The sequence below is a fragment of the Dinoponera quadriceps genome, unplaced genomic scaffold, assembly GCF_001313825.1.
Source record: "Dinoponera quadriceps isolate SergipeBrazil2010 unplaced genomic scaffold, ASM131382v1 scaffold2305, whole genome shotgun sequence".
NCBI classification, from domain to species: Eukaryota; Metazoa; Arthropoda; class Insecta; order Hymenoptera; family Formicidae; genus Dinoponera; species Dinoponera quadriceps.
The window spans coordinates 958,101-982,414 of NW_014556411.1; the positions used below are offsets into that span (position 1 = coordinate 958,101).

The 24,314-nt window shown below is 43.6% G+C and overlaps 2 protein-coding genes across 2 annotated transcripts in view; both read left to right on the forward strand.

Annotated features, from left to right (window-relative positions):
• Window positions 1–809: 809 nt before the first annotated feature.
• Window positions 810–2,436, forward strand: LOC106747304 (putative gustatory receptor 28b). The gene is made up of 3 exons (XM_014624699.1): window positions 810–1,868; window positions 2,033–2,119; window positions 2,335–2,436. Exons 1-3 carry the CDS (start codon window positions 810–812, stop codon window positions 2,434–2,436), a joined length of 1,248 nt encoding a protein of 415 aa, XP_014480185.1.
• A 4,327-nt stretch (window positions 2,437–6,763) lies between these two features.
• Window positions 6,764–24,314, forward strand: part of LOC106747328 — a 45,203-nt gene continuing 27,652 nt past the window's right edge. Inside the window, exon 1 of the mRNA XM_014624735.1 lies at window positions 6,764–7,639. The gene's annotated coding sequence lies outside the window, so the exon portion shown is untranslated. The remainder of the gene's footprint in view (window positions 7,640–24,314) is intronic.

Consider the following 24,314-nt stretch of genomic DNA (forward strand, 5'->3'; position numbering starts at 1 on the left):
CGAATTCACAGGATGAGGATATCGGACATCCCGATAATGAAAGCACTCGGGCATTACAGTTAAGATCGTCTCAAATTCACCTTCAGATGCTTCGTAGCGAATGAAACGACCGGTGCCTGAGGATAAACTTGAGATGATCCTAATTACAAGATTTGGCTACAGATATTGTCCTTAAGGAATGCGGACATCGCGATCGGGCGATTACTGTTATCGCCCGCCTTTGAGAGCTACTGATCGGGTCTGGATACTACGCAGCCGATGCGTCCTCTTGCCTTGTTATCGTATGCACGTACGATTCCGTCTCGCGCGATCTAGATGCGCAAGATGATGGGTCATGTGTCACAGCAATTACGTGTCATTACGTTATGCGCTGCATCCCAGGGGTGACAAGGGCCGATCGAAGAGCGCCATGGTTACTTCACGGCTAACAAATGATCCCTATGCCCTGCCTCGCGGTTTGACACCGGTATACCTCGCAGTTTTAAATTCGCCGCGAGCAGGTGGACTAGCCGCACGAGGAGGACACCCATGTCGCTTTTCACTAGTCCGTCGTGACAGAGCAAACTCGAGCAAGCAGGAAGAGCTCTCTCTCTCTCTCTCCCTCTCTCTTTTTCTCACTCACTCTCTTTCTTTCTCTCGCAATTGAGTTCGCGTCGGTGTCGAGTCGCGGCGATTATGCGGATCTCGCTTGACCCCGCTCGTTGATCGTTTATTCCTTCTCTTCAACTTTCCTCTCGTCTTTTCTTCCGGGCTATGTTATCTACGAGTTAGGTGATCTCGCTCTCGCCCATGACACTGCGCCACTGATCATGTTTCGTCCGTTGTCGACGAAGAAGCTGCCGCGGTCCAAGAGCAAAACGCGGCAGAGGTGGCGGCTGTTCCACGCGACGGACTTTCAATCCCTGATGTATCCCTGCTTCATCTTCTGCCACGTGATCGGCATATTTCCATACAAGATCAACGCATCGGCCTTTTCGGGCAGCAAAGCGCGCTACATATTGTCCACGTTCGTTCTCCTGGTCTTCTGCGGCTACGGTCTGGTGGTGTTCTACCAGACGGACATCTCCGACACACTCAAGTACAACACCGTGCCCGCCGCTCTTCAGGGTAACTGCTACTACATCCTCGGGGGCATCATAGCGATCGTCACGTACGTCATGAGCGGCCAACGAATGCGCTTCCTTCAGGCGCTGCAGGAGATCTCATCGAGACTGCCGCCGGAGTCGTACCACAGGCTGTCCTGGCTGATCCATGCCAAGGATATCTTTGGCTTCTTCTTCCTGCTCGGCCAGGCGCCGAACGCTTACTCGCCGAACGTTTACCAAGCCTTGGCGAAGGTGTACATGCTGTACATCACCCTGCTGGTCTTTCAGATCGACATGCTGTACATGAATTGCGTGTGCGTGCTGAAAGCCTGCTTCAAGCGGATCAACGAGAACCTGGCGAACCTGCGGGAGCTCGTGACGAGCGACGAGCCGCATCTCCTCAGGAGGATCTATCACGAGCAGCGAAATCCGTTCCTGCTGATGGAGCTCAAGGCTCTGAAGAAGAGGCACCTGATGGTCAGCGACACGGTGCAAATGCTGAACTCGACCTTCAGCCTCCAACTGCTCGCTACCGTGGTCATGACCTTCGGCGAGATCACGTTCAGTCTGTACTTCTATATACTGAAGTGGCACGGCGAGCCCACCGCCGACCCAGGAAGACGGATCTGGTACTCGTATTACACCATGCCAATAGTGTATTACGGCGTGAAAATAGCGCTGATGGTGTGGGCCTGCGAGACCGGCAAGGAGCAGGCAGCGGAGATCGGCACCACCGTGCACGACGTGCTCATCAGCACCGGCGACAAGCAGATCAAGGACGAGGTAGCGCTTAAAATGTCAATCCGTGCCACCATCCTTACGAAAGTCTGAGCGCTAGGCTTCTCTTCGCGCTGCGACTTTCCCGCGCGCTAATTCTCCACCGGATTTCTTTCCCGTGCCGATTTTTTTCTTCTCCTTATCTGATTGCTCTTGATCTGACGTTGCAGCTGCAGCTGTTCTCCCTGCAAATACTGCATCGCGAGAATACATTCTCCGCGAAAGGTCTCACCGTGGACGCGACACTTCTCACCGCGGTAAGCCACAGCCCGAGTATAAGTGGTTTCGGGAATAACTGAGTGCCACACTGAGAAAAAGATTTCTTCAGATTTCATAAATTTCATTGCATCCAAATCCCATCATTGGCATGCTCCAAAGAAACTAATCGATCAATAAGTACGATCGTTAGACTTTTCAATGAATATGTATCTTTATTTTAAATAAAAAATTTCCTGCGGTTTTCTTCTTACAGATAGTGGGGAGCATCACTACGTACCTGTTAATTTTAATACAATTCATGGTCACGGCAAATGCTTGCGTCAAAACCGCATCATCAAACAGTACAGTATCTTAATTAAGAAACTATAAATTCTGGTTTTTAATTAAATGATATACATTATCGAACGAAGGAATATACACACACACGCACATGCACACACACACACACACACACACACATATAAATATATATATCTTTTTTAAATATAAAAAGAAATGAAATATATTATTATGTGTGCGATTGTTAAATAAAAAGCGCGATAATTCATATAAGTACGAAACACTACAAATATTATATAGCAACCAAGTACAAATAAAAATATAATCTTTAATACATCTTATTTAATTGAGCGCACTGTGTGTACGCGTAAGATATAATAAATATATTTCTGATAAATATTGCTTGTGGTATTCATACATTAGACATATATCTTCCATCACCTTCGTCTTTGAAATCGAAACGAGCCAGCATAAATAGCAGCGTACGAATGCAATCTGAAATTTATTTTCGATATATGCGCAAAAATAGCGCGTAACCTTTATTAACCCTTTGCACTCGAGGACTCCGCTATGGAGACAATGCAAATAACTTTCAGTTCATAACATAAGGACAAAGACAAATCGTAAAAACTATTGTGTATAGGATATTCCGTTCTTGCTATTTGCATTTGAGTTTGAAGAGTTTGAAGACAAATTTTAAATGGCTCCGCTCCGAGGCCCTCGAGTGCAAAGGGTTAACATTTTAAACCGTTTCACAGATAATGTACCGTGTGTATGCGTGCGTTCCATGCTGTCAACCAAAAAAGTATAAATTACATTTAGCCTAGATATGAATAGGAATAAAGAAATAAAGGAATAGTTAAACTTTCATTTCATTGACGTTATCGGCGAGATATCAGCATGGAAATTCAACGATAAGTGCAATCGTCGGGCTTGCAGTTACATTTCAACGTCCTACGAACAGACTGCCCGATGGGCTGACGTCGAAACAGGTTTCGATCTGCTCATTAACGAGTGCAGCATAATTTTCAGGTTTATCCTTTGTTATCGTTGCAGGATTTTATCCCTACTACCGGATAAGGTCAAGCGATCCGTAAAAACGATATGACTTCCCCGCCTCGGTATTTTGTTATCGCGAAGCTTTCCATCGTTTTCTTCCTCGAAGTTATCGTTTATCGTTTTTCTTTTTACACCTCTCTCTCTCTCTCTCTCTGACTGTGAAGATTTACACTTCTTGCTGAGACGTCTCAGGATTCGTTATCTCGCGCTTACGAGAGGAAACGGAGGCGCTGTCTTCGATGTCACGTCAATTGGTGGCCGATCAAAGTGGACAATAATAAATCGAGTTCACGGAGACGGTGGCCACATATGGAATAACGAGTACTTCAGGACGGGTCGGTATCACGTATGCGCAATAATGAGTGGCGGTGTTACGCCGCTCTGTCGGACCGCTTGTATTATTTAATAGCGATTCGCCCGTCGCGGCCTCGAAAACGTCGTTTTTATTCGATGCGCGGACACGCGAGATGCAGTATGCCCGATCTATTGTCAAGGTTAACGCTCTACTGCGCGATAATATCCGTGTATAAACGCAAAGGTTAATTTAGACTAAAAGGCTAAACGCATTAATGATCACGATCTCGGTGTGATCTCTCTCCTCCCCCTCCCCCCCTCTCTCTCTCACGCACGCGCGCGAAGCGGCGGAGTATTCCGTTTGCTCGGGGCGGCGAGCGATGTGTTTACTGCGAGCGGTTTATGAATGTTCAACGGTGAAAATGGAGCGTGAAATATCGGAAGGATGAACGAGCACTCGATGACAGTTTGAGCGCCGATCGGTTTAGATTGCCCAGTCGGCTCTCCGCCGTGTCGTAAATCTCGCGCTGGGCAGCGGTTCAGATCCAGACAGATATACTTCGGCGATCTCTGGATAGCGGCGCAATCCTGTGCAATATCGCCGGCGATAAAAATACACGCCGTCGTTGAATATATAGGAAGAACCGATGCTCGTGATATCTGGAATGTCAATCTGATAAATGAGAAACTGTCGAAAACGCCGAACGATATTATTACGAATACAAAATACAGAAAGCGCAGTTCGGACTCGGGCCGCGTTACATAACACGATGCTCGATCGAACGCGCCGTAACCTTCCACTTCTTTTTTTTATTGTCACCGCGAATAGTCGACGAATAGTCGACGACGGACCCGATCATCGTGTGATGATCATTCGTAGTGTCACGCGCGGATCTCAATTTGAGAACCGACGACGCTCCGACAAATCGGAGAGCAGAAGCAAACAACCGTGTCTTGCATTCGTAAATGTCGCAATCTCCTTCTCCACGAGCTACTTCTAATTTGACAATATCTCATACTGAAGATGTAAATATATTCATACTGAAGATGACAAACGCGAGGAGAGATGTTTGTCGACGCTCTCTCGCGGATGGAAAGATGACGGAAAATTTGCCGGAAGATACATGGAACAGGATGAGTCGCCGCATCTGCGGCAACGAGTAAGGGTGGCTTTTTTCAAACTTCGACTAATCTAATCGACAATTCCCAAATCGAAATTTTAGGTCTAGTCTTGAGTCTAATTTAATTCTACATTAAATGTTTAAAAATCTTCTATTGTGCTCTTTTGATGCTAAAAATGGAAGAGTTATTGTCGTTTTCTCCACTTGAAGACTTAAGGACTAAAATTTAGATTCTGGAGGACTAAATTTCCTTTGTAATTTTAAAAGAACATTTCTTGTATTCTTTCAATGCTACAAGTGGAAACTTATTTCCGCTTTCTCCACTTGAAGACTTAATGCAGAATTAAAAATTTCAACTCGGGTTAACTAGCATAGTTAGCAATTTCTAACTCCTCTCTCTCTCTCTCTCTCTCTCTCTCAATTTCTTCTCCAACGGCAATTTCAGTCGGTAATTCTGCCGTTAATCGTCGATTCGTCGAATCGCGGAGTTTGGAGAAAGTCACCCCAATGCCCGTTTCTACTATCACGGTTTAAATCTAATCGATGATTAAGTCAACGGAATTGACCAATCGCATTGATCAGTTCAGCTAATAGACCAATGCGATCGATCAATTTCGTTGGGATAATCGTTGATTAGATTGGTAAAAATAGGTATGAGATCCGGTTGCATCAATCTTTGATTAAGATAGTTGATCCATATAATACAGGATTTTCAATGATAATAATAAGAGGTTCTTATATAAGTTTATTATTTACCGAAAAATATACTTTCCTGTAACATTATATAACTCAAGTAATAAGTGTCAATTTTAAACGAAATTAAAGCAAATATACACACAATATTACAAACACAGAGATATATTATTTTTTTGATTTTTCTTATTAATACTTTATTTATACGTCAGTTGAGCTAATAGAAATGCACATATAATAGAAAGTAGTATAATATAAATATTTAAATATGCGTGTATATGTACATATATCGCGGGTATTATGATAAACTGCAAATTTTTTATTATCTAAAATAGCAAGGTGACTAAAATAGACAAAATGACATCTGAATAGCGTCTTAATGATGTCTCTGACGTCAATAAAAGGTCATTTGACGTTCCTTCCTGCATAAGATTATATTTTCAAAACAAAACGATTAATAATTCTGAAATTTCTATACAATTGTCTCTATATTAATCCTGAATATCACAGTAGTTGGGAGTTTTCTGTAAAAATCCTAAATGAAGTTTGGAAGAAATTAAAAATAGAAATTAGAAAAATTGGACATTAATCTCAAGGAATACGTGTAAAAAATGTCATCTTTAGTTGCTCGAATATTTCAGCTTCCGAATGGCCAACTGTTTTCTAATTTTGCACAAACGTGTAGGTGATATTTCCACCAATATTCAGCTAAGCTTTACAAGGATTCCTAAAAAAACTTTGACGGACAAACTGTCTTAAGCTAAACGACAATAAACTTACAGAGTCACCGATTGAAATCTCTATTACAGAAGAAATTGAGAAAGAGAAGGATATAAGAGTTTCAATTACAACTCTGTAAGTGAATTGTCGCTTATCTTAATCAGAGTTTGATACGGCTAAACCTAAATCATCGTACGCGCAACCCGACGGCGTGTTGCACAGTCGTACACACGCACACACACACACACACACACGGACAAATACACCACGTGGCTCGGGTGTAACGCGCACCCGCGCGATGACGATATCCGTATCTGTATGACGCGAATCCGCGCATTATTAGCGCATTGTTAGTTTAATCGCTGTTCTTTCCGACAGCCCGAAGTTGACCATTCTTTCGTTTAATTCTGGCCGCGCGCGCGGGGAGAGACACGAACGGCGAATCGCGCGGCGCTCGCGCGTAGGCAACCGTGCGCGGCGATTTCGCGCACCCGTCTCATCGGCCGCGGCGCCTCGTTTTGACCGATACGCAGTATTGTCAGTGTTGCGCCGACTGCCGCGCCAAGTGAACGTGAGGTGGTGTACTCTCTCACCCGCCGTCCGTCGCGACTTTTCGCATTCGCGAATCCGACCAGAGAAAATCGAGATATTATCGAGACGATCTCGCGGATTTGCGATTCGTGCCGTACGAGTGACGGAAAACTCCAGCACACGTTCTCTGAGCGCGGGAGAAAAAAAGCGCGGGAAAACAAATTTTTCATTAAAAAGAAATAAGAATAAGAACGATAAAAAATAGAAAGAAGCGTAAACGCACGCGCAGGTAAATAGAAGGAAAAAAAGACAGTGTGCGGCATTCCGTTAGACGAACTCGCGACTCGAGGACCGACGAGTGCCAGATTGAAAGCGACGCGGTTTGCGCGTGCGCGCGCGCGCGCGCGCGCGCCCTATGAGTGCGCGATCTTTTCGCGTTAACCTAACGGGTACGACAAATCACGAGTTTTAACCGAACTGACCGATTAGATAAAGCGCGCGACCCCGCGTGTCATGTGAAGTTCAGACGGATGCGAACCCCGTGAGCACCGCACGGCCCGATAATCGATGTAAAAACGCGACCTTGCTCGCAGATCTTTAATGCTGTCGCGCCACCGGCTTTTTTTATATTCGCAGTAAACGCTCACGACATCATCTGGGATATAAACAACCAGATACGTAATCAGTGAGCCATCAACGCGTGAGATGCAGTGGTTTTAATTCTCGTGTATGAGAGAGAGAGAGAGTGAGAGAGAAAGAAAGAGAAAGAAAGAGAAAGAGAGAGAGAACCGTCGATCTACGCTGCGGCTTTGCCAGCGAAGGCGCGGGGGAGTTTCTTGAGATCCATTCCTGCCTGAAAAGGTAAGTCATTGCGACAAAATTACTGATGTACAATGCGCTCCCGCGAGACACTGACCGATAGAAGGCAATAGATGGGTCCTTAGTCGACATTTTGGTTCTATAGTAAAGCTTTAAGAGCTATGGCGTACACAGAAAAAACTTAATCCTCTAATGGCAAGGATTTGCAGAACGACGAAGCGTCTTTCAAAGTGTTTTGTCACAATTATTTAAAGTCAGTTAGTCAACTTTATTGTATTTTTACATCTGAAAATAAGCAGAGGAAGAAATTTTTCACGTTATTATTTAACTCTTTTACTCATTTTGTACATTAATTAGATGAAAAGTGAATAAAACAGAGAGTATGGGGTGGGAACCGACCCTAACTTTACCATTAGAGAGTTAAGCAGTACGAAAATTGACTAATCGCGCAACTGATTATTTACCTGATTTGGCTTCCGATTTAGCGTCGCGTCCTTTATGGATTTGTTTTCGACGTTTCTTGAACATTCTAGTTTACTCCTTCAAAGTGAAGTACGACTCGGTAATATCGGATAATGTCGTAAACAAAGCCATAAAAACGCGACGCTAACTCGGAAAGCAGGTCAAGTATTTATCCATATCGCTGAAGCGTAAAACATTACAGTAAATTTTTCTTCGATCGTAATAAGAATAATCCATTGTGATTGGTCAATTTGCTTACTGCTTACGTCTTACCACTTATGTTTTTGTGTGCACTATGAACTTAATTTCACAATAAAGGAGGAGGTAAAATAGCTAAAAAAGGGTTCAATTTAAATTCTAATAATATAATTTAATCTTACTTTTTACCGATATCGACCTCGATAATATCACTGTAACATTACTGTGTGGGAAATGAACAAGAACTTGATAGTTTTATTCACAGATATTTCTAGAGCAAAACTGCCCATTTTATGAGCAGCAAGCTTGTTTATTGATCAACTGAATAGTTTTTCGTCCATTTATTGTTCCGTTTTCGTTCAGTAAATGAGTTCAGATTTTGCGCACCTTCTGCGCGCAATAACTGCAAGAAAGCGTTACATTAGGATCCCAAGTAATTTCACTCTCCAGTTACTAGACGGTCAATAAATTGTTCACTAACTGCTCAAAAAATGCATGAAATTTCTACCGGATTTAACGTGTTTTAACGTTAAAATAGGTTCAAGGTGACATTAAAATTAAATCCGTAACGTTAAAAGCAGAGGGAAGTTTAATAGTGTCGATATCATCAAAATAGGTCGTTATCAATCTGTAGGTCATTTAAATAGATATAATTCTCCTTAAGAATGTCAAAATGTAGGCATGAAAATTTCGACTCGGATAATCGATGCGCGCGATTCAACGTATCTAATTGTGTGTTAAACGTCATTACACCAGACGTTTGATTGCAAGTCAAATTACTGTGAACCTCGTATGAAACGTACGACTTTCAGCAGCGCGTCCCCACGATTCAGGGAAGTCCCCGTTACGGTACTCTGTTACAAACAACAAAATTGATATTGACGTGTGGAAAGTTCTCACGGTTTCATCCACTGTTTTAACCACTTAAAATCATATGTTACAGCATGCTTGTTGAGCAATTTTCGACTTGTTTTCATACATTGCGCAGTTAAAACTCATTGCACGTGGGGTTAATTGTCGTTAGCTTCGGCGCGCGCTAGAAATTGCGATCATTTCTGAGGCTCGCTTTTTCAATCATTCGTAATTACTCATATATGTAACTTTTGAGTGATATACTGTTTTTCCGTAAAATCACTCGCAAATTACACATACGAATTAATTACAAATGATTCAAGAATCGAGCCCTTGACTGCAATGTTTTTAACGCACAACGCTCTCACTCGATGTTATTCACTTCGTCTGTGAATCACCTGTCCTGTTTGGTCCCATTGAGGACTTCAAAGGTGCCGCCCGCTATTTTGCTACAATACAAGTGAATTTGTCGTTTCCATTGAATTTCGCTTGCATTGCACTTGTGCGCAGGTCGATGTCCCATTAATGTAACGTACTTTTGTTCGTAAATTGTTATCGGTGAAAGAGTCAAATGGTAAAACAGACAAAGGAATAGAAAATCAGGTTCGCGTGCTATATTTACATCGTCGAGGGTCTTATATCGCCAATCCCCAACTGAGACGACGTGCCAAGAAATGTGGGTAAAGCATTTGGCGCACTTTACGGAATTGTTGGGGCACTATCTCTCGTCACAAATAAGTGCGTGACCCGTCTAACTCGTGCACAAGTAATAACAATCGTTCGTCCTGTGAAATATCAAGGAGCCTCTCACCTTCAGTGAAATAATCGATGATAACCCTTACTTCTCCTTTTCTGTAAAGGCCTACAAATAAATCACACATTGAGAAAACGATTTCTTCAGATTTAATGAATTTCATTGCATCCAAACGAATTGCATCATTAGTATGCCCCAAAGAAACTAATGTTTCAATTAATAAGTACGATTGTTAGACTTTTCAAAGAATATGTATCTTTATCTTAAATAAAAAATTTGTTTGAAACGAAAGATAATTTTCTTATAAAAAAATTATTCATTTCATTTCACATATTTATTGTAAGCAAATAATCTTTTATTTGGTTAAAAGATATTTCAAATAATAGCATTCTTTCTGTTAAATAATAGAGTTTTCTTGAATGAGACGGTAAAATTTGTATTCAAACAAATAATATTTCGTATAAATACATGTTGTTTCTATGAAGCAAATTTGAGTAAAATAAACAAAAATATTAAATCTAAAGAAACTTTTTTCTCTGTGCAGTTCGCAGAAATACATGTAATGCGGCTTATAATCGGAATAATCGTATAAATCAAACGCAACAAGAGAAATATCCGACATTTCTTGAAGTTTCGGTATTATATAATTATAATCCGTAAAAATGTTCAAATCGATAAAGTAATCAGTCACGGAAGGAACCTGGTTGAAGTTTCGCGTTAGATCTGCCGCGCGGCATATGTTAGCGAACTTTTCCAGAATACGTGACGATAACGTGATGTTTCCGTTAGAAGCTCTCGACCGTGTAATAGCATCTTTGAGTTATTGTACGATTAGCAGAGACTAACGAGAATTTATGAACGCGACAATGAGTCGTCTAGTCCGGCCGACAATACGCGAGCGCCTCGTACCATTGACTTCAGCTGCCGTTCTATTTCAAACTGTTTCCGACAATCGATCATTCCGTTCCACGTTCCGTCTGACAATGTTACTCTCAAGTAGTTATAATCTGCTGATATGATGCCTAGTGTGCGATCGATTTAAACATATCTCATCCTCTATTGAGTGATGTCAGCAGTTTTAGGATATCTCCAAAATGCAAGGTTGATAAAATTTTAGATTTTTTCGATAAATTCCATGCCGGTGGTAAAAACTGACGTTTTCCGATGAAAAAACCGGTAAAAACTTCTTTTATTAAATACAATAAAATAAATAGAACTTTTTATCGATATTCCAATTCACAGGCCGCAACGAAGTGCCTTGTAATCCTAGTCATAATTTTGTGCATAAGAAACTGCACGTGAAAAACGAATGAAAAGCGCGCGATTATATGCTCGTACGTTCAATAAATTTTTGCACGCACTGCGCTAAAGTAATTATTATACGTTTATCGTTTACTGATGAAATAGTTAACATGAGTAATTTAGGAAAATGTATTAGGAGGAATAAAAAAACGCTGTGTGGACATGTTTTATATCCTGTTTTATCGATAACGTTAATAAGCAGAAATGTATTACTTGTAGAGCATTGATAAATGCAGAAACCTCGCGAAGTATAATAAGGTTCAAATAAATAAATATAAACGTGAACCAGATCTATGACGAATCTATGATTGCAGTTGCAAATACCAAATATCTTTCTCTCAGCGTGAGAGAACCGCCAGCGGCGTTCGAATAAAGGACTGAACATTGCGAGCGAGCAAGCAAGGTCGGTGTTTGACTCGCGCTTATTGCTCGATCCGTGCTTGTTATTGCGCAGAGCTGCGAGATGTGCGCATCAGCGCGACGCACCCAAAGTGCATTGGAAATGCTCCTCGGAGGCGATTTCAGTCGGTTTGTGCCAATATTGTCTTTCGACAAATTCGGCGCGAACAAACAGCCGCGAGCTCCATTATCATCCCGGCGAAACTTGCGTACACACCCGGCGAGATGTTTTAATTCTCGCTCAAGGTTGTTTCGAGTGTGTACGACGCGGAGCTGCTCGCGCAGGATGATCACCGTGAAAGCGGTGTGAATGAGAGGAGAGGCGCGAACTCTCCCGCGTGTGCTTTTTTTTCTTTTTTCAAGTCTCACCGAATCACGTCGGTGTTCGCGTCGACCGACGCGATTTCATACAAATTCTCTCCGATCCTGCATGTGTCGAAGTGAATCGTTGAATTATGCGTCGTTTATTGTCGCCAGCTGCATTTATTATCCGTTGTTGTGGCACGCGCGTGCAATAAAGCGCGGCTATTAGGATCGCACGTGAGTGACGATGTTATCCGTTCACGCGCGCATGTGTGTGTGTGTGTGTGCGTGTGTTTATCTATCTGCCGACCGGATGATTGTTTAACTTTTTTTCACAAACTGCGCTCGGTATCTTTGGACCGCCGATTTTAGAAATGAAAATCAACAGTTTGAGAACGCGTGTCTGTTTTGCTCACACGAAGTCGCGAATGTACATCTCGCGGGACTTCCTCTTCTCGCGCTCGACAAATCTTTCCGATAAAAACACACACGTATAATTCTTAATACCCTCTTTTTACCTTGGAACACCTCCCTCTTCGCGTCCACCTATAAATGCATACCTGGGCGATCAATGAAAAGATTAATCAGGGTAGAGAGAGACGGTCGCTGCGTCTCGAGACTACTTGCATTCCGCGAGCGATTCGCGCAAAGTTTTACCACACCGTTCGTTTCCTCTCTCGCACGGTTTGTCGTTCAGGAATTTCTGACGTCGCGCCGAGCGCGCGCGCGCCTTTCAGAAAACGATCACGCCGGAATCGATTTCCCGAAGTAACCGAAGCCGGTGTAATTGCGCTCGTTCGCGCGCGCAGCCCCCCCGCCGGGGGAACGCGGGGAAATAATCTATGCCGACTAGACCGGGAATGCGGACTCTCTCGCGATTTATCGAAAATAACAACACGCCTTGGCCGTTTTCTACTTTTTGCCGGCCGAACCGTTTCCGCTCCTGCGAAGAAACCGGCCTTTGTTGCCTCGTAATCGTTCGACCTTGCCCCGGCGCGATAGTCATTGTCACGATTCCAATCGATCGGAACTGTCGTCGCGAACGAGAGGATGCAATTCCTCCCGGAGTAATATTCTCCGTAATCCAATGCGGCTTGGTGGCAAGTAATCGATTTACTTTTTCCGAGGTCGTGCGATACGCTGCGCAACGCGCGCGCGAGAGAGAAGGAGAGAGCAAGTTTAGATAACAACCTACCTGTTAACTCGCAAGTTGATTTATCGTGGGCGATAAACTCGCCGTAAAAAGAAAAGAAAGAAGTTTCTCGCGAATGTACACAACTTAAAGCTCGAGTAATCGGGATTCCTTCCAATTTCGATAACTCAGACTTTTAAATGCGCATGTTGCGTGTTCATGTGCACGCGATACGTACACCCGCACGCACGCACACAGACACACACACACACACGAGCGATGTCTCCGTTTGTATAATCACGTCATTTACGCTCGTTTCAACACTGCGTCGTTTACAAATTACGAGCGGTGTTGGGTTTTTGCGTAGTTCCAATTGCGCCGTTAAGACTTTCGATTTATCTCGCGTATATCTCATCGTACTTCGATTGCTTCACTTCGCCGTTGCTTCACCTCCTCCGGAATCCCGACACTGCGACACAGTCCGGCGCTATTTGCGTAAAGATTCTCGACGAGGTTCTTGATACTGGCTGACGGTTACCTTAATCGAGCACCTTTCATTCGCCGGGTTGACGTATTAATTATGCAAGGAGAAAGAGTCCGGTGTATACATGTGTGCGTGTGTATATATATTATATATATTTGCAACAAATGCACATGCGTGCGATTTGCACGCAAATCACGACCCCCTTGACTCACGGGGCTTGCATTTACTGCGCGCTCCTGACTTTCCTCGTGACCGGTATCGGCTTCAAGGCTAATCAAGACGACAGGCATTTGCTCCGGTGTATTAAAAGTACAGAAAGGCGCGAACAAAAAAGGTCTCGCGAATATGAACCGTTGGGCGCGAGCGGCGCGATCGTTGTCATTTGAATTTCCGACTCGGGAAAATTTGCATGCGAAGATCGTCTTGAGATCGCGCTCGGTTACATTTGCAAACACCGGATTTTTCACACCGTAGCCGCCGACACGGGCTGAGGAAGGAGTGAGAAGAAGGGGGGAGCCGGGAAGGAAGGAAATGTCGCACGGGAGCCCGTTGTATTCAAAACCGAACTTACTCGTGACCCCGCGGCGACGCTGATGAAATTGCGATCGCGCGCTTTCTCTCGCCGCGCCGAGACGCGATCCCGTCCATTCATGAGGAAGAAATGAGAGAGAAAGAGAGAGAGAGAGAGAGAGAGAGATAATAATTTTCTACGAGCGGCACGTACGCGACTTACGACGTGCAGCGACACGTTGTTTTTCTCGGATGCTACGTAATGTCACGACGCGCGCGCGGCGCTTTATAGCGCGGAGAGATAAAATCGGATCTGGGTTGCGCGAGTCGCGCGAGCGCGTGAGTCAGTTGCTCGTCGTCGACTGTAACAAACAGAATTATTAGGCTGATGCACGAATAACGGATGCTTCGACATTGACCGATGCGTATGTGTGTTTCTCTTTTTCTGCGACGAATAAACGCTTCCATGAAATCCGCATAGGCTTATGTAAGACATTCGACAAATACTTCAAGAGAGAGAGAGAGAGAGAGGGGGATAAAAAGGACGCGATGTGTGTTTCAAATTCGGAAAAGTACATTCCTTTCGAAAAAATAAAAAGGGGAAGTCACTTAAGAATGATCGCATATAGATGGTAGGAGATAAATTAATTAAAGTTGCCATAATTCTCGCGTGACGCACAGTGGGACCAAAGACCTGTTTAAGTGGACAAAACTTTTTCTCCATTGTTATATATATATATACGTTGCGCAGGCCATCATGTATGGTTCACGGTAAAAAATTTGTGTTAAATTCGGCACATTTGACATTCCCAAACGGTCCACACAAATTTTTGTATTAATTTAACACAAAGTGCACGGAAAAAAGAATCAGTTCTCGCAGCTAAGAACTAGTACTCCCAGTAACAGTAAAAATTAGCTGTCCATGTAATACAACTGAAATTTAGTTAATTTGACTAATTTTTTGCTTCTTAACCCAATTTTTAACTCCCTCAGCTGAAAACTAGGTCTAATTAAATTTCAGTTTTATCATGGATAGCTAATCCCTTTTTCCCCATGTGAATATGTGAAAAGTAACATAATTACACATATTATGTCACCGGTTAACACAAAATGAATATGTTAATCGGTAATAAAATCGAAGTATAAAATGTATTATTTTAATATTTGCAAATGTTGAATATCGACTCAAAATATTGAGACAACGTAAACACAATATGTTAAATTAACACGTGTCGTGCGTTTGCATCGCAAATGTTTTGCTCACTCTATGAACTCACTGGGAAGCACGATCAGTGTGTGATCTTGCAACGGCTATATATAAGTTTAAACTTGACGCAGCCTCATCTGGAATTTAATAACGCAAGCGTGAACAGCGCTCGCCGAAAGTACTCGGAAAATTCTTGTTCCTTCTTGTCTTATCGTGACGATAAATTAAGATGAAATAATACGGATAACTTAAGTATGAATATGCATTTGGCAAACATATCGGATGTACCGAAACAATCGTGTAACATTTCCACACAGAGAAAAAGGTTTCTTCAAATTAAGTATTTCTATTTATTTGACTAAAATTTGTTTCATAGAAGCAACATATATTTATGCGAAATATCATTTGTTTGAATAAAAAATTTTACCGTCCCATTCAAGGAAACTCTATTATTTAACAGAAAGAACGCTATTATTTGAAATACTATCTTTTAACCAAGTAAAATATGATTTGGTTACAACAAATATGTAAAATGAAACGAATAATTTCTTCATAAGAAAATTATCTCTCGTTTGGAACAAATTTTTTATTTAAGATAAACATATATATTCGTTGAAGAGTCTAACAATCGCGCTTATTAATCGAAATATTAATTTCTTGGAAGCATGCCAATGATGAAATTTGTTTGGACGCAATGAGATTTATTAAATACGGAGAAATCTGTTTCTCCGTGCGGTGTCCGTCGATACGTGCTCTCTGTTTTGATACCCTCGTTTAACCTGAAAACTTTCCCATTAGCGAAGTGTCGATCTAACGCAAGCGATATGCCACGATTACATACATTAACTCGTATGTATAAGTTATCCACGTAATTTATTTACGAAAACATGTCAGATTTTACGGGTACTTCGCCGCAGACCTTGAACATTTTAGACAGATCGCTCCTTTTTATCACCTATGGAATAAATTATCCTCGATATCTCGTAGTGCGCGAGGATTTTATGTCCAATCGTGTAGAAAATATCGTATTTACAAAGTCTGCCCGGAGAAACGGGCGAAGAAAGGAGAGAAGCGTCTACCGTCTAGCGTGAGGTGAGCGTGAAGCTGCCAGCGTTTAATTTGATTCAGCGACATGTGCGTGTGCATTCGTCGGCGCCTATAAACGGGCACTCACGATACAGATCAGTTCCGGGCGCCTCTCCGAGTCTACAGCTACTCTCCGGTTCCTCGCTCGATTTCTACGAGCGATACGGCGGCGGCGGCGCGTCGTCGACGACCCGCGTCATCATGACTGCGCGTCACAGAAGCGTGACTCATGACGATGATGCCTCATCATAGATATTTCGAACTAATTTCGAAAATATAATCACCGACCGTCCAGTTTAGCACGTTGACGGAACGCTCGCTTCGAGTCATCAATTCTAGAATCAACGCGGATCCTCAATGACGCGTGCGGCAGATCAAAGCTGCTCAAACTGCAAACTCTCTCTCTCTCTCTCCTCTCGTGGGCGATTCGGTCATTCGGAGATAAATAGTTCTCGGTGATTCGAGGAAAGATCGACGGGCGGAAATTCGTCACAGAGAACGCATCTGTGAATTTTGTACCGCTAACTCGAAGACACGCGGTGTCTCGCCGTGCACGTCGACTGTTGTCTGCCGCAAAAGTCGGAGAAATAATTTCGCGCACGTCATTATCATAAACCACGGCAGATTCTTCCAGCAGAAATGTGCGCTAACACACACGTAATCTCATCTTTATTGAAAACTTTTGCATTCGGCGCACGTATCACGTAACGATCGCGGCATACGAATGTGCGTGCGGCGTCGTATACATTTATAAAAAAAAAAGGAGACCTGTTTACGTCGATAAAAGTCGAAAAAAGCATCGTGTCATTCGCGATAACCGATGTAGCCGTTCCTCTCGACTTATTAATGCGTGTAATTATCGCGATCAAAAATATTTACCGCGGGAACGCTCGCGAATGTGTATTTATATTGACGAGAAAAAATTAATTACGAAATTCATAAAAAGTTAAATTTGTGATGGCGATCGAAGCTATCTACGCAGGAAAAGAAAAACTAGAACACCTGGAACACCACTTCATATGAGAGTAATCGAACAATTATCGATCTTTCGATTATTCGAAGAATAACACGGAAAGATAAAAATATATATTGCCAATGGTCTCACAGGCTACAGATGAAAGCAATATTCTTTGTTGTCTAATATGACTAAAGTTCTTGAAAAAGGGATCGCCAACCAAACTCGTCAACTCGTCAAAAGGAACATAAAGATTCGTCATTTGTATCCGAAATGTCTTAATACAAAGGTGAGGAAATACGGTTAAATCTTATCGTCCCCTTTTCTCTTTTAACATTCGTATCTGTTCATGAAAATTTAACTCGATTGTTAGCGTATCTTCCTCTCTCTCTCTCTCACTCTCTCTCTCTCACTCTTTACTATCTTTCTCATACGCGATTTCATTTCTCAAACTGAAAGAAATACTTGTCATTTTGTCATTTCGGGTTCTAATGAACGAAGTATACTAACGAAGTACCGATATCAGTATCTCTCCGTGTACCGTGTCATCTTCTGCGACAGAACCGCAGAAATGTAGGGAGACGCCGTCACGTACGGGAGTAACGGTTCACCGGTGTGACTTACCGCTTGAAACAATCCGCTCGCATCAGTCATGCAAAACGACGAGCCGCGGTTACAATACCATTATGAGCGAGCGCGGTCGCAAAGCTGTCGCATTTTATGGCCGCGCGTTTCACTCTCTCGAATAGGAGAGACGAGTCCGCCGTGTTGAGTCGCTCGACGGCGTAAGTAATATCACATCGCAGTAAATGCATTCCGTGAATCGTCACCGCGAATAAATAAACGCCGCTCAAGTATATACGCGAGGTGTAACAGTTTGTTACGATCTTGATTTAATACCGTAGTAAAGTTGCCGGCTACCTCTCACGGTCTCGAAGGAGCCAATATGGAATTTTGCTTTGTAAGCGCGTTTAACTGTAAACGAGTTTAACGGAAGAAACACGTGCCACTTCTTTTCGTTACGCCTTCGTTTCGCTATTCGCAATTCATGATTGCGCTCGCAAGCGGAAGTCACCCTTTTTCCCTCTCCCTCACTCTTCCTTTCTCTTTCCCTCCGTAGTCCGATTGTTTTACAGTCGCGACGTGTTCAGCTGCGAATTAATGAGATATATCGAAAGGAAAGGAAAATATTACGTTTAACTACCGCGTGTCTACCTGGGAGAAGTCGCAGAAATTGCCGTGATTGGGCGGGAGCACTTCTTGCTGTACGTCCGCACGGAAAATACAATTTCCACAATTGGTGTAACTGAAATTTCCATTGCCTGGGAACCGGACGAAAACTCGGCTACAGGAGCAAAAAGATTCCTATAGGAATCTATCTCTAGGCAATCAATTGTTCTCAGTTGTCCCGACCAAGTTTTGATACAACTGAACATTCACATGAATTTTCTTAGTCGCGATAACAGAGACATTATTTCTTATCACCGACTCTTTATTTAGTCTCTATTCAGTTATTCAGTTATAGTCGGTGTCATATATACTGTACCATGCCTTGGATTAAAACTTTTTATTATCACAGGATTTTTTAGCTTTCCACGTGTATACATAAGATCGAAACTAGAGAGTCTCTAGTGGTAGGAGAGAGGCGTAAACAGGCGTCTTGTGACCAGTTACTTTGTGATTGGCCAGTATGATTTCTGCTTATATGAATACAGCGGTGCGATTGTGTTAGAAAGTGTTGAAGAATGTTGGAGAGTCAGTAGCTACTATGTGATTAGCTTGGTTCACGAGATCCTATTGACGTCTCTCTCGTCGAACAAAGTAGATGCAACTGAAGTGATAATTTCTGCTTATAAACGCGTTCGGTTGTGTTATCAGTGTCATTGGATTTTTCATTGTGCTGAAGTCTTGATAAAACTATCTTCTTGTGAAAATTAAATTAACAAATAGCGGTAAGTAATTTGCTGGACAATGCTATTCTATAGTGTCAGTTTTGGACTTCGTAAATCCCTTGGGATCTCGTGCCAATCTCCATCCTCTATCAATGAAACACGCAAGGAAAGTTAGAGTTAAGTTGTTTTGTAAGCCGTAAAAAGTTACTTATGCAATTTTCAATCTTATGGGTTATGTATGAGACTGAAAATCGTCTAATCTACCATCTAGGAGGCGATACAGAGCACACTAAGCGGCATAATAGTCTTAACATTTATCAAACCTAAAGTGGCAATGGAAATTTTCGGTTACGCGCAATGAGTCGGCAGATTCGTGCCTCATTGCTATTTTGGAACCCGAAAAATGTCTGTTATCACTAATCCTAATTAAGCCTGATCTACAATGTGTTCTTTGTTTCTCATTTCTTGCCCTCTGTCTCTTTTTCATAAGTAAATAGAAGTTCTCAAGGTGAAAGATGGAGAGCAAGAAACAAGACGCCAAGAGTACATTGTAGACCGAGCTCAAATGTTAACACTTTACCAACCGCTAGCGTTTCAACAGCATACGCACGTCCGACCAGCCGCTCGGCCGCAAATCTTCCCTGGCGCCGGCTCTGTTTCGGTTTAGACTGTCGCGCGGGGGTATCTGTGCTTTTCGTATGTTCAAATAAAATTGCCCGCTTTCTGTTATTATAGGATAATTAGATTTAATAAGTTCTTTTATTTTGAAGATATTAATGCTAAATTATATTTATTTTATCTATTACAACGGTCTTTCAGTTAAATAGTTATATAATATACCATAATCTATATATTGACATACTTCAAATAAGAAATAGTTTAATATTTTTTTTAAGTATGATATCGTTCAAAACAGTCGCCTTTTTTAAGTATGATATCGTTCGTCGTGTAGTAGAACATTGCAAAATTTACAGACGAAACATGTTCTACTTCTTTTTTTTTTGAACTGCACAAACTCTACATTGTCTTTGAAGTTTTACACTTCGACCGCTGGCCACTATATTTATAAGTTTATGTTTTCCGAAATTCGACAGTCTTCCGGGATGGTCTAATCTGGGTGTTCTTCTTGTGGGTTCAGAATTAGGTAGATCGTCATTTTGTTCTATACAATTAGTTTCACAATCTTCTATCCACGAAACTGCCACTTTGTGCAGGAAATTCTTGTACGTAATATTTTTTCCGTTGAGAACTATATATGCTTTAAATGTATTGAAAAGTGTACAGTTGATAAAAAACATTACAACTCGTTTAGTCCATTTTTTTGTTTTTCTAAAAATGGAATAATACGATAGATATTCGTCCGCGCGATCTACACCCTTCATATATTTGTTTATAATTTACGATTGAATTAGGCTTCTGTATGGGACCGTTTGATCTTTTACTTCTGTTTCTGGATTCCGTTAATTGTGCAGAATGTATAGTTGAGATTATATTGACGTTTCTTTTGCCATTATTCCATACTTCCAACAAAATTTGATGATTTCTGACAAATGATGAGAAACCGATTAATAGGCTATCGATCGGTAAGCGTTGGCGACAAAATGCCGATTAATAGGCTAGCGGTCGGTAAAGTGTTAAGGTTGTTATACCGCTCAGTATACATTACGCCGCAGGCGCGCAAATAGAATTTTTTCCCGCGCGCGCGCGCGTGGAAGAGCCGACCGCCGAAAACAGCGAGCCGCGCGCGAAGCACGTGCGTGTGACGTGCGGCCGATCAACTGGCGGCGGCCGCCACGTAGTTGCGACGAAAGCGCAAGCTGCACCCCCGACGATGGAACGTCCATCAGTGCGTGACCGGTTTTTGCGATTGCGGCCGTGAATTCTCGACATGATATTACGTCGTTTTTGTATCTTTCCTAGACACGTGCACTAGTCGATGCTCGGTGAGAACGCGCATGTCAGGGCCGTCGTCATTCCCTCTCTCTCTCTCTCTTCGGTGGTCCAGCGGTAGGCGAGTTCGCTATAATTTTTGCGACGCGTTCGCTCTCCTCGCGCGAGACGCTTAATCATATTTCACGATTGCCAAGACTGTCCGCGATTATTCACGCGTACAACGATGCGACCGGCGAAATAAAAATTTACGAGCGCCCGTCCAGAAGAAAACGTCCCCCGATACTCTGCAAAATGGAATGTCGAGTTATCGCGTGATAAAAGGCCGCGATAAAAAACGGTGACTTCGCCGCCACTGGGAGACTCGTCGTACGACTCGTCCGAATAATACGACAAATTTGCAAGGAAATGCCGCGCGTAGAATACTTATATATGAGGTGTCCCCAACTAACGTGGGATATTCTAAGACGAAAGTTCAGATACGAAAATGTCGAGGTGCCAATAGCTTCCGAGATACAGGGGGTCGAGAGAGCGTTTGGCGAATTGAACTTCGAACGACTGAGAATGGATGGATAAAATGATTCTCTTCGATCAGTTCCAAGTGAACTTTACCTTCACGGAAATCTGCTTCAGACTTTAATCACAAAGATAGGTCGCTGTGAATAGCACACGGAACGTATAATCCATGAGGACATTGACTTTGGGACACCCTGTATAGCAGATGCTCGCGCTCAAGTTTCAATCGATTCTGATTCGCGGGTAACCGCGATGACCGCATCGCGAACGCTGCAAGGCAGTCGCAGCTTTCGGAGCGGCATTCGGTTCTAATGGAGGGGCTCGAAGAGCTCGTCAGCGATAATCATGGATTGATCGCTCATCAAACGGATCCGTCATCGGATCTCTGTTTCGCACCGGCCGGTTTGGTCGGCGGCGATTGAAAAAGTCGTGTGTTTTTATTGGCGAGATAGCTCTCTCGCGCGACGTTATGATGCGGCGCTGTCGCGGGATTTGCCGCCGCCAGCGACCGGTCAGTGTCGCGCGTGCACGCGCGAATTTTTTCGGATTACGAGCGCGTGCACCGTGTTGGCCTCGACGTCGTTGGCACGCGCGTGGTACGCTATCACATCGGCTGCCAAGCGGCGCGATACCACCTCTCTACGCACTCGGTAGTAACGCATACTCGACACCGCGAGGGGCCTTTTCCGTTCACGATGGATTTTACATTGTCTAGTTACTCTGCCGACTTTGCTGCTGCGTATATTCACGGCGGATCGTGATAGCTGCCGGGGTTTAGCTCGGTTGCGAGATCGGCGTCTAACGACGCGTCTCTTGATTTGCACGCTTGTTTGGTTTGCATAGGATTGCGCGCATGTAGGCGGACCCGGACGTTCCCGAGAAATATATTCATAAACAAGATCACGCAGTCATGGAAATTGTCTCTCTCTCTCTCTCTCTCTCTCGCATATACGACACGTACCGCCTCCTCCTCCGCCTCCGCCGTCACCTTTGCTGCGCTGTTCGCTATTTATAGCGTCCGCAAAAATGTATTATACATTCCGCAAAATGTCTCTCGCTTCAGATTAGAAATACACCTCGTGACGATTTATCCGTGTGCACCCGTGTGCCTGCCTACCTCTATCTATCTGTGACCCCATCTACGGCTGCTTTGTGCGCAGACCAGTTTGTCGCCGGTTTCGCCGGCGTCGGCTAATTATAGTTGAAGCTTAAGTTACTCTCCTTGTCTCTTTTCTAATTTTAGCGCTGGAAGAGACGACGGCGCGCTCAGATAAGCTAAGATTAAAGTTAACCCCTTCGTGGAGCCAAGCCGGCCGCGTTTTATTCCGACTCCACCTCGCCTGCTTGCTCACGACTGTTCGAGAGTCTGACACACACACACACAGGTCATCAGCGCTTTCTCTCTTTCTCCCTCTCATGGAGGAAAACACAAGGCCCCGTTATTGTCTCACGCGAGTCGATCCATCGGAACCCCTCGAGAAGAGGGGAGAGTCCCTGGGAGAGGGAGAGAGAGAGAGAGTCATCGGAGACGTTCCGCGTGGCCACGATGTCTACGACCGCATAAGCATTCCCGCGAGCAGCTCCGTTGTGAAAGGGTTAACCAACGTTGGCGAAACCAGCCCTAAGCGCAGGCGATCTTGCGTTCCGGCTGAGCTACGCATACCGCGTCGATGAGTGGCTATGCAACGTTCGCGGGCCGCACGCGCAGTTGCACGCGCGGATAAGCATGCGAGTAAGCAGGTCGATGCACTCCACCCACACCTGGGCCGCGCGAAATAGCCGGTCTGTCCTTGACACGACGTGAACCGGCCGCGCTTCTATCTCGTGTGTTAAAGCCGCCCAATTCGCTCGACGCAAACGAGGGCTATTCATTCGCGCCGATCTCACGAAGGAGGCGCTCTCCGACGTTTCGATAATGGTAATTGCGGGCGCGCGTACACTCGCAAAAGCTTGTCGATGATGAATTTGTGCACATGTAGCGCACGTATTTAACTTGTCGGTGTGCGCGCAGGGCGTTGCTAAATCAGCCGGGTCATAAAATCGCGCTAGATACGCGCCGCGTTATCTGCCGGCAGCAAGGCAATTCATCACTCGCTCGTTGTTTTCGCCCGGCGACAGCATGATCATCAGCTTTTTGTATCTATTCCGAACGTTTGGCAGTTCGCTTGACCTGCCGTACTGCCATCGTGCCAAGCTATCGAGCGCGCGCCGCCGCGATACGTCCGATCGCCGCGCGCTTTCTTCACTTGCACACACACACGCGCGCGCGCGATGCGCGTCGTCTAGAGACCGGTTTCAGAAGGTTTCGGTTATCGCATGCAACGAAAGCACTTGTTCAAGAACTTCTCTATCCGGGTTCTATCTGTTCCATCTAGGCGACGATCTCGAGGTGACGATATGGAGGAACCTCAGGGAGGGTAAATGAAACATGTTATTTTTGAAGGTTTTTAACACTGCTAAATACGAAGATAGTCGAAACATAAGAATGCAAAATAACAGATCCAATCCGGCAGTTGTAAAAAATGTTATTGAAAATTTGAACGAAAAGCTATTTGAATGTTGAACGATCAGACATGACGCATTTTGAACATTGAAATATGGTAGGCTTGAAAATTACGTGCGCGCAAGATTATGCACGCAGAGTAAGAATTAGTCATAGCTAAAATCTAGCTGTGACAGCTGAAATAGAGACAGCTAGTGTCGTTGCTACCGCAGCTATTAAATTTGGCTGCAATATCAACGACATTAGCTATTAGAGGTGAAGTGCATTTGCTA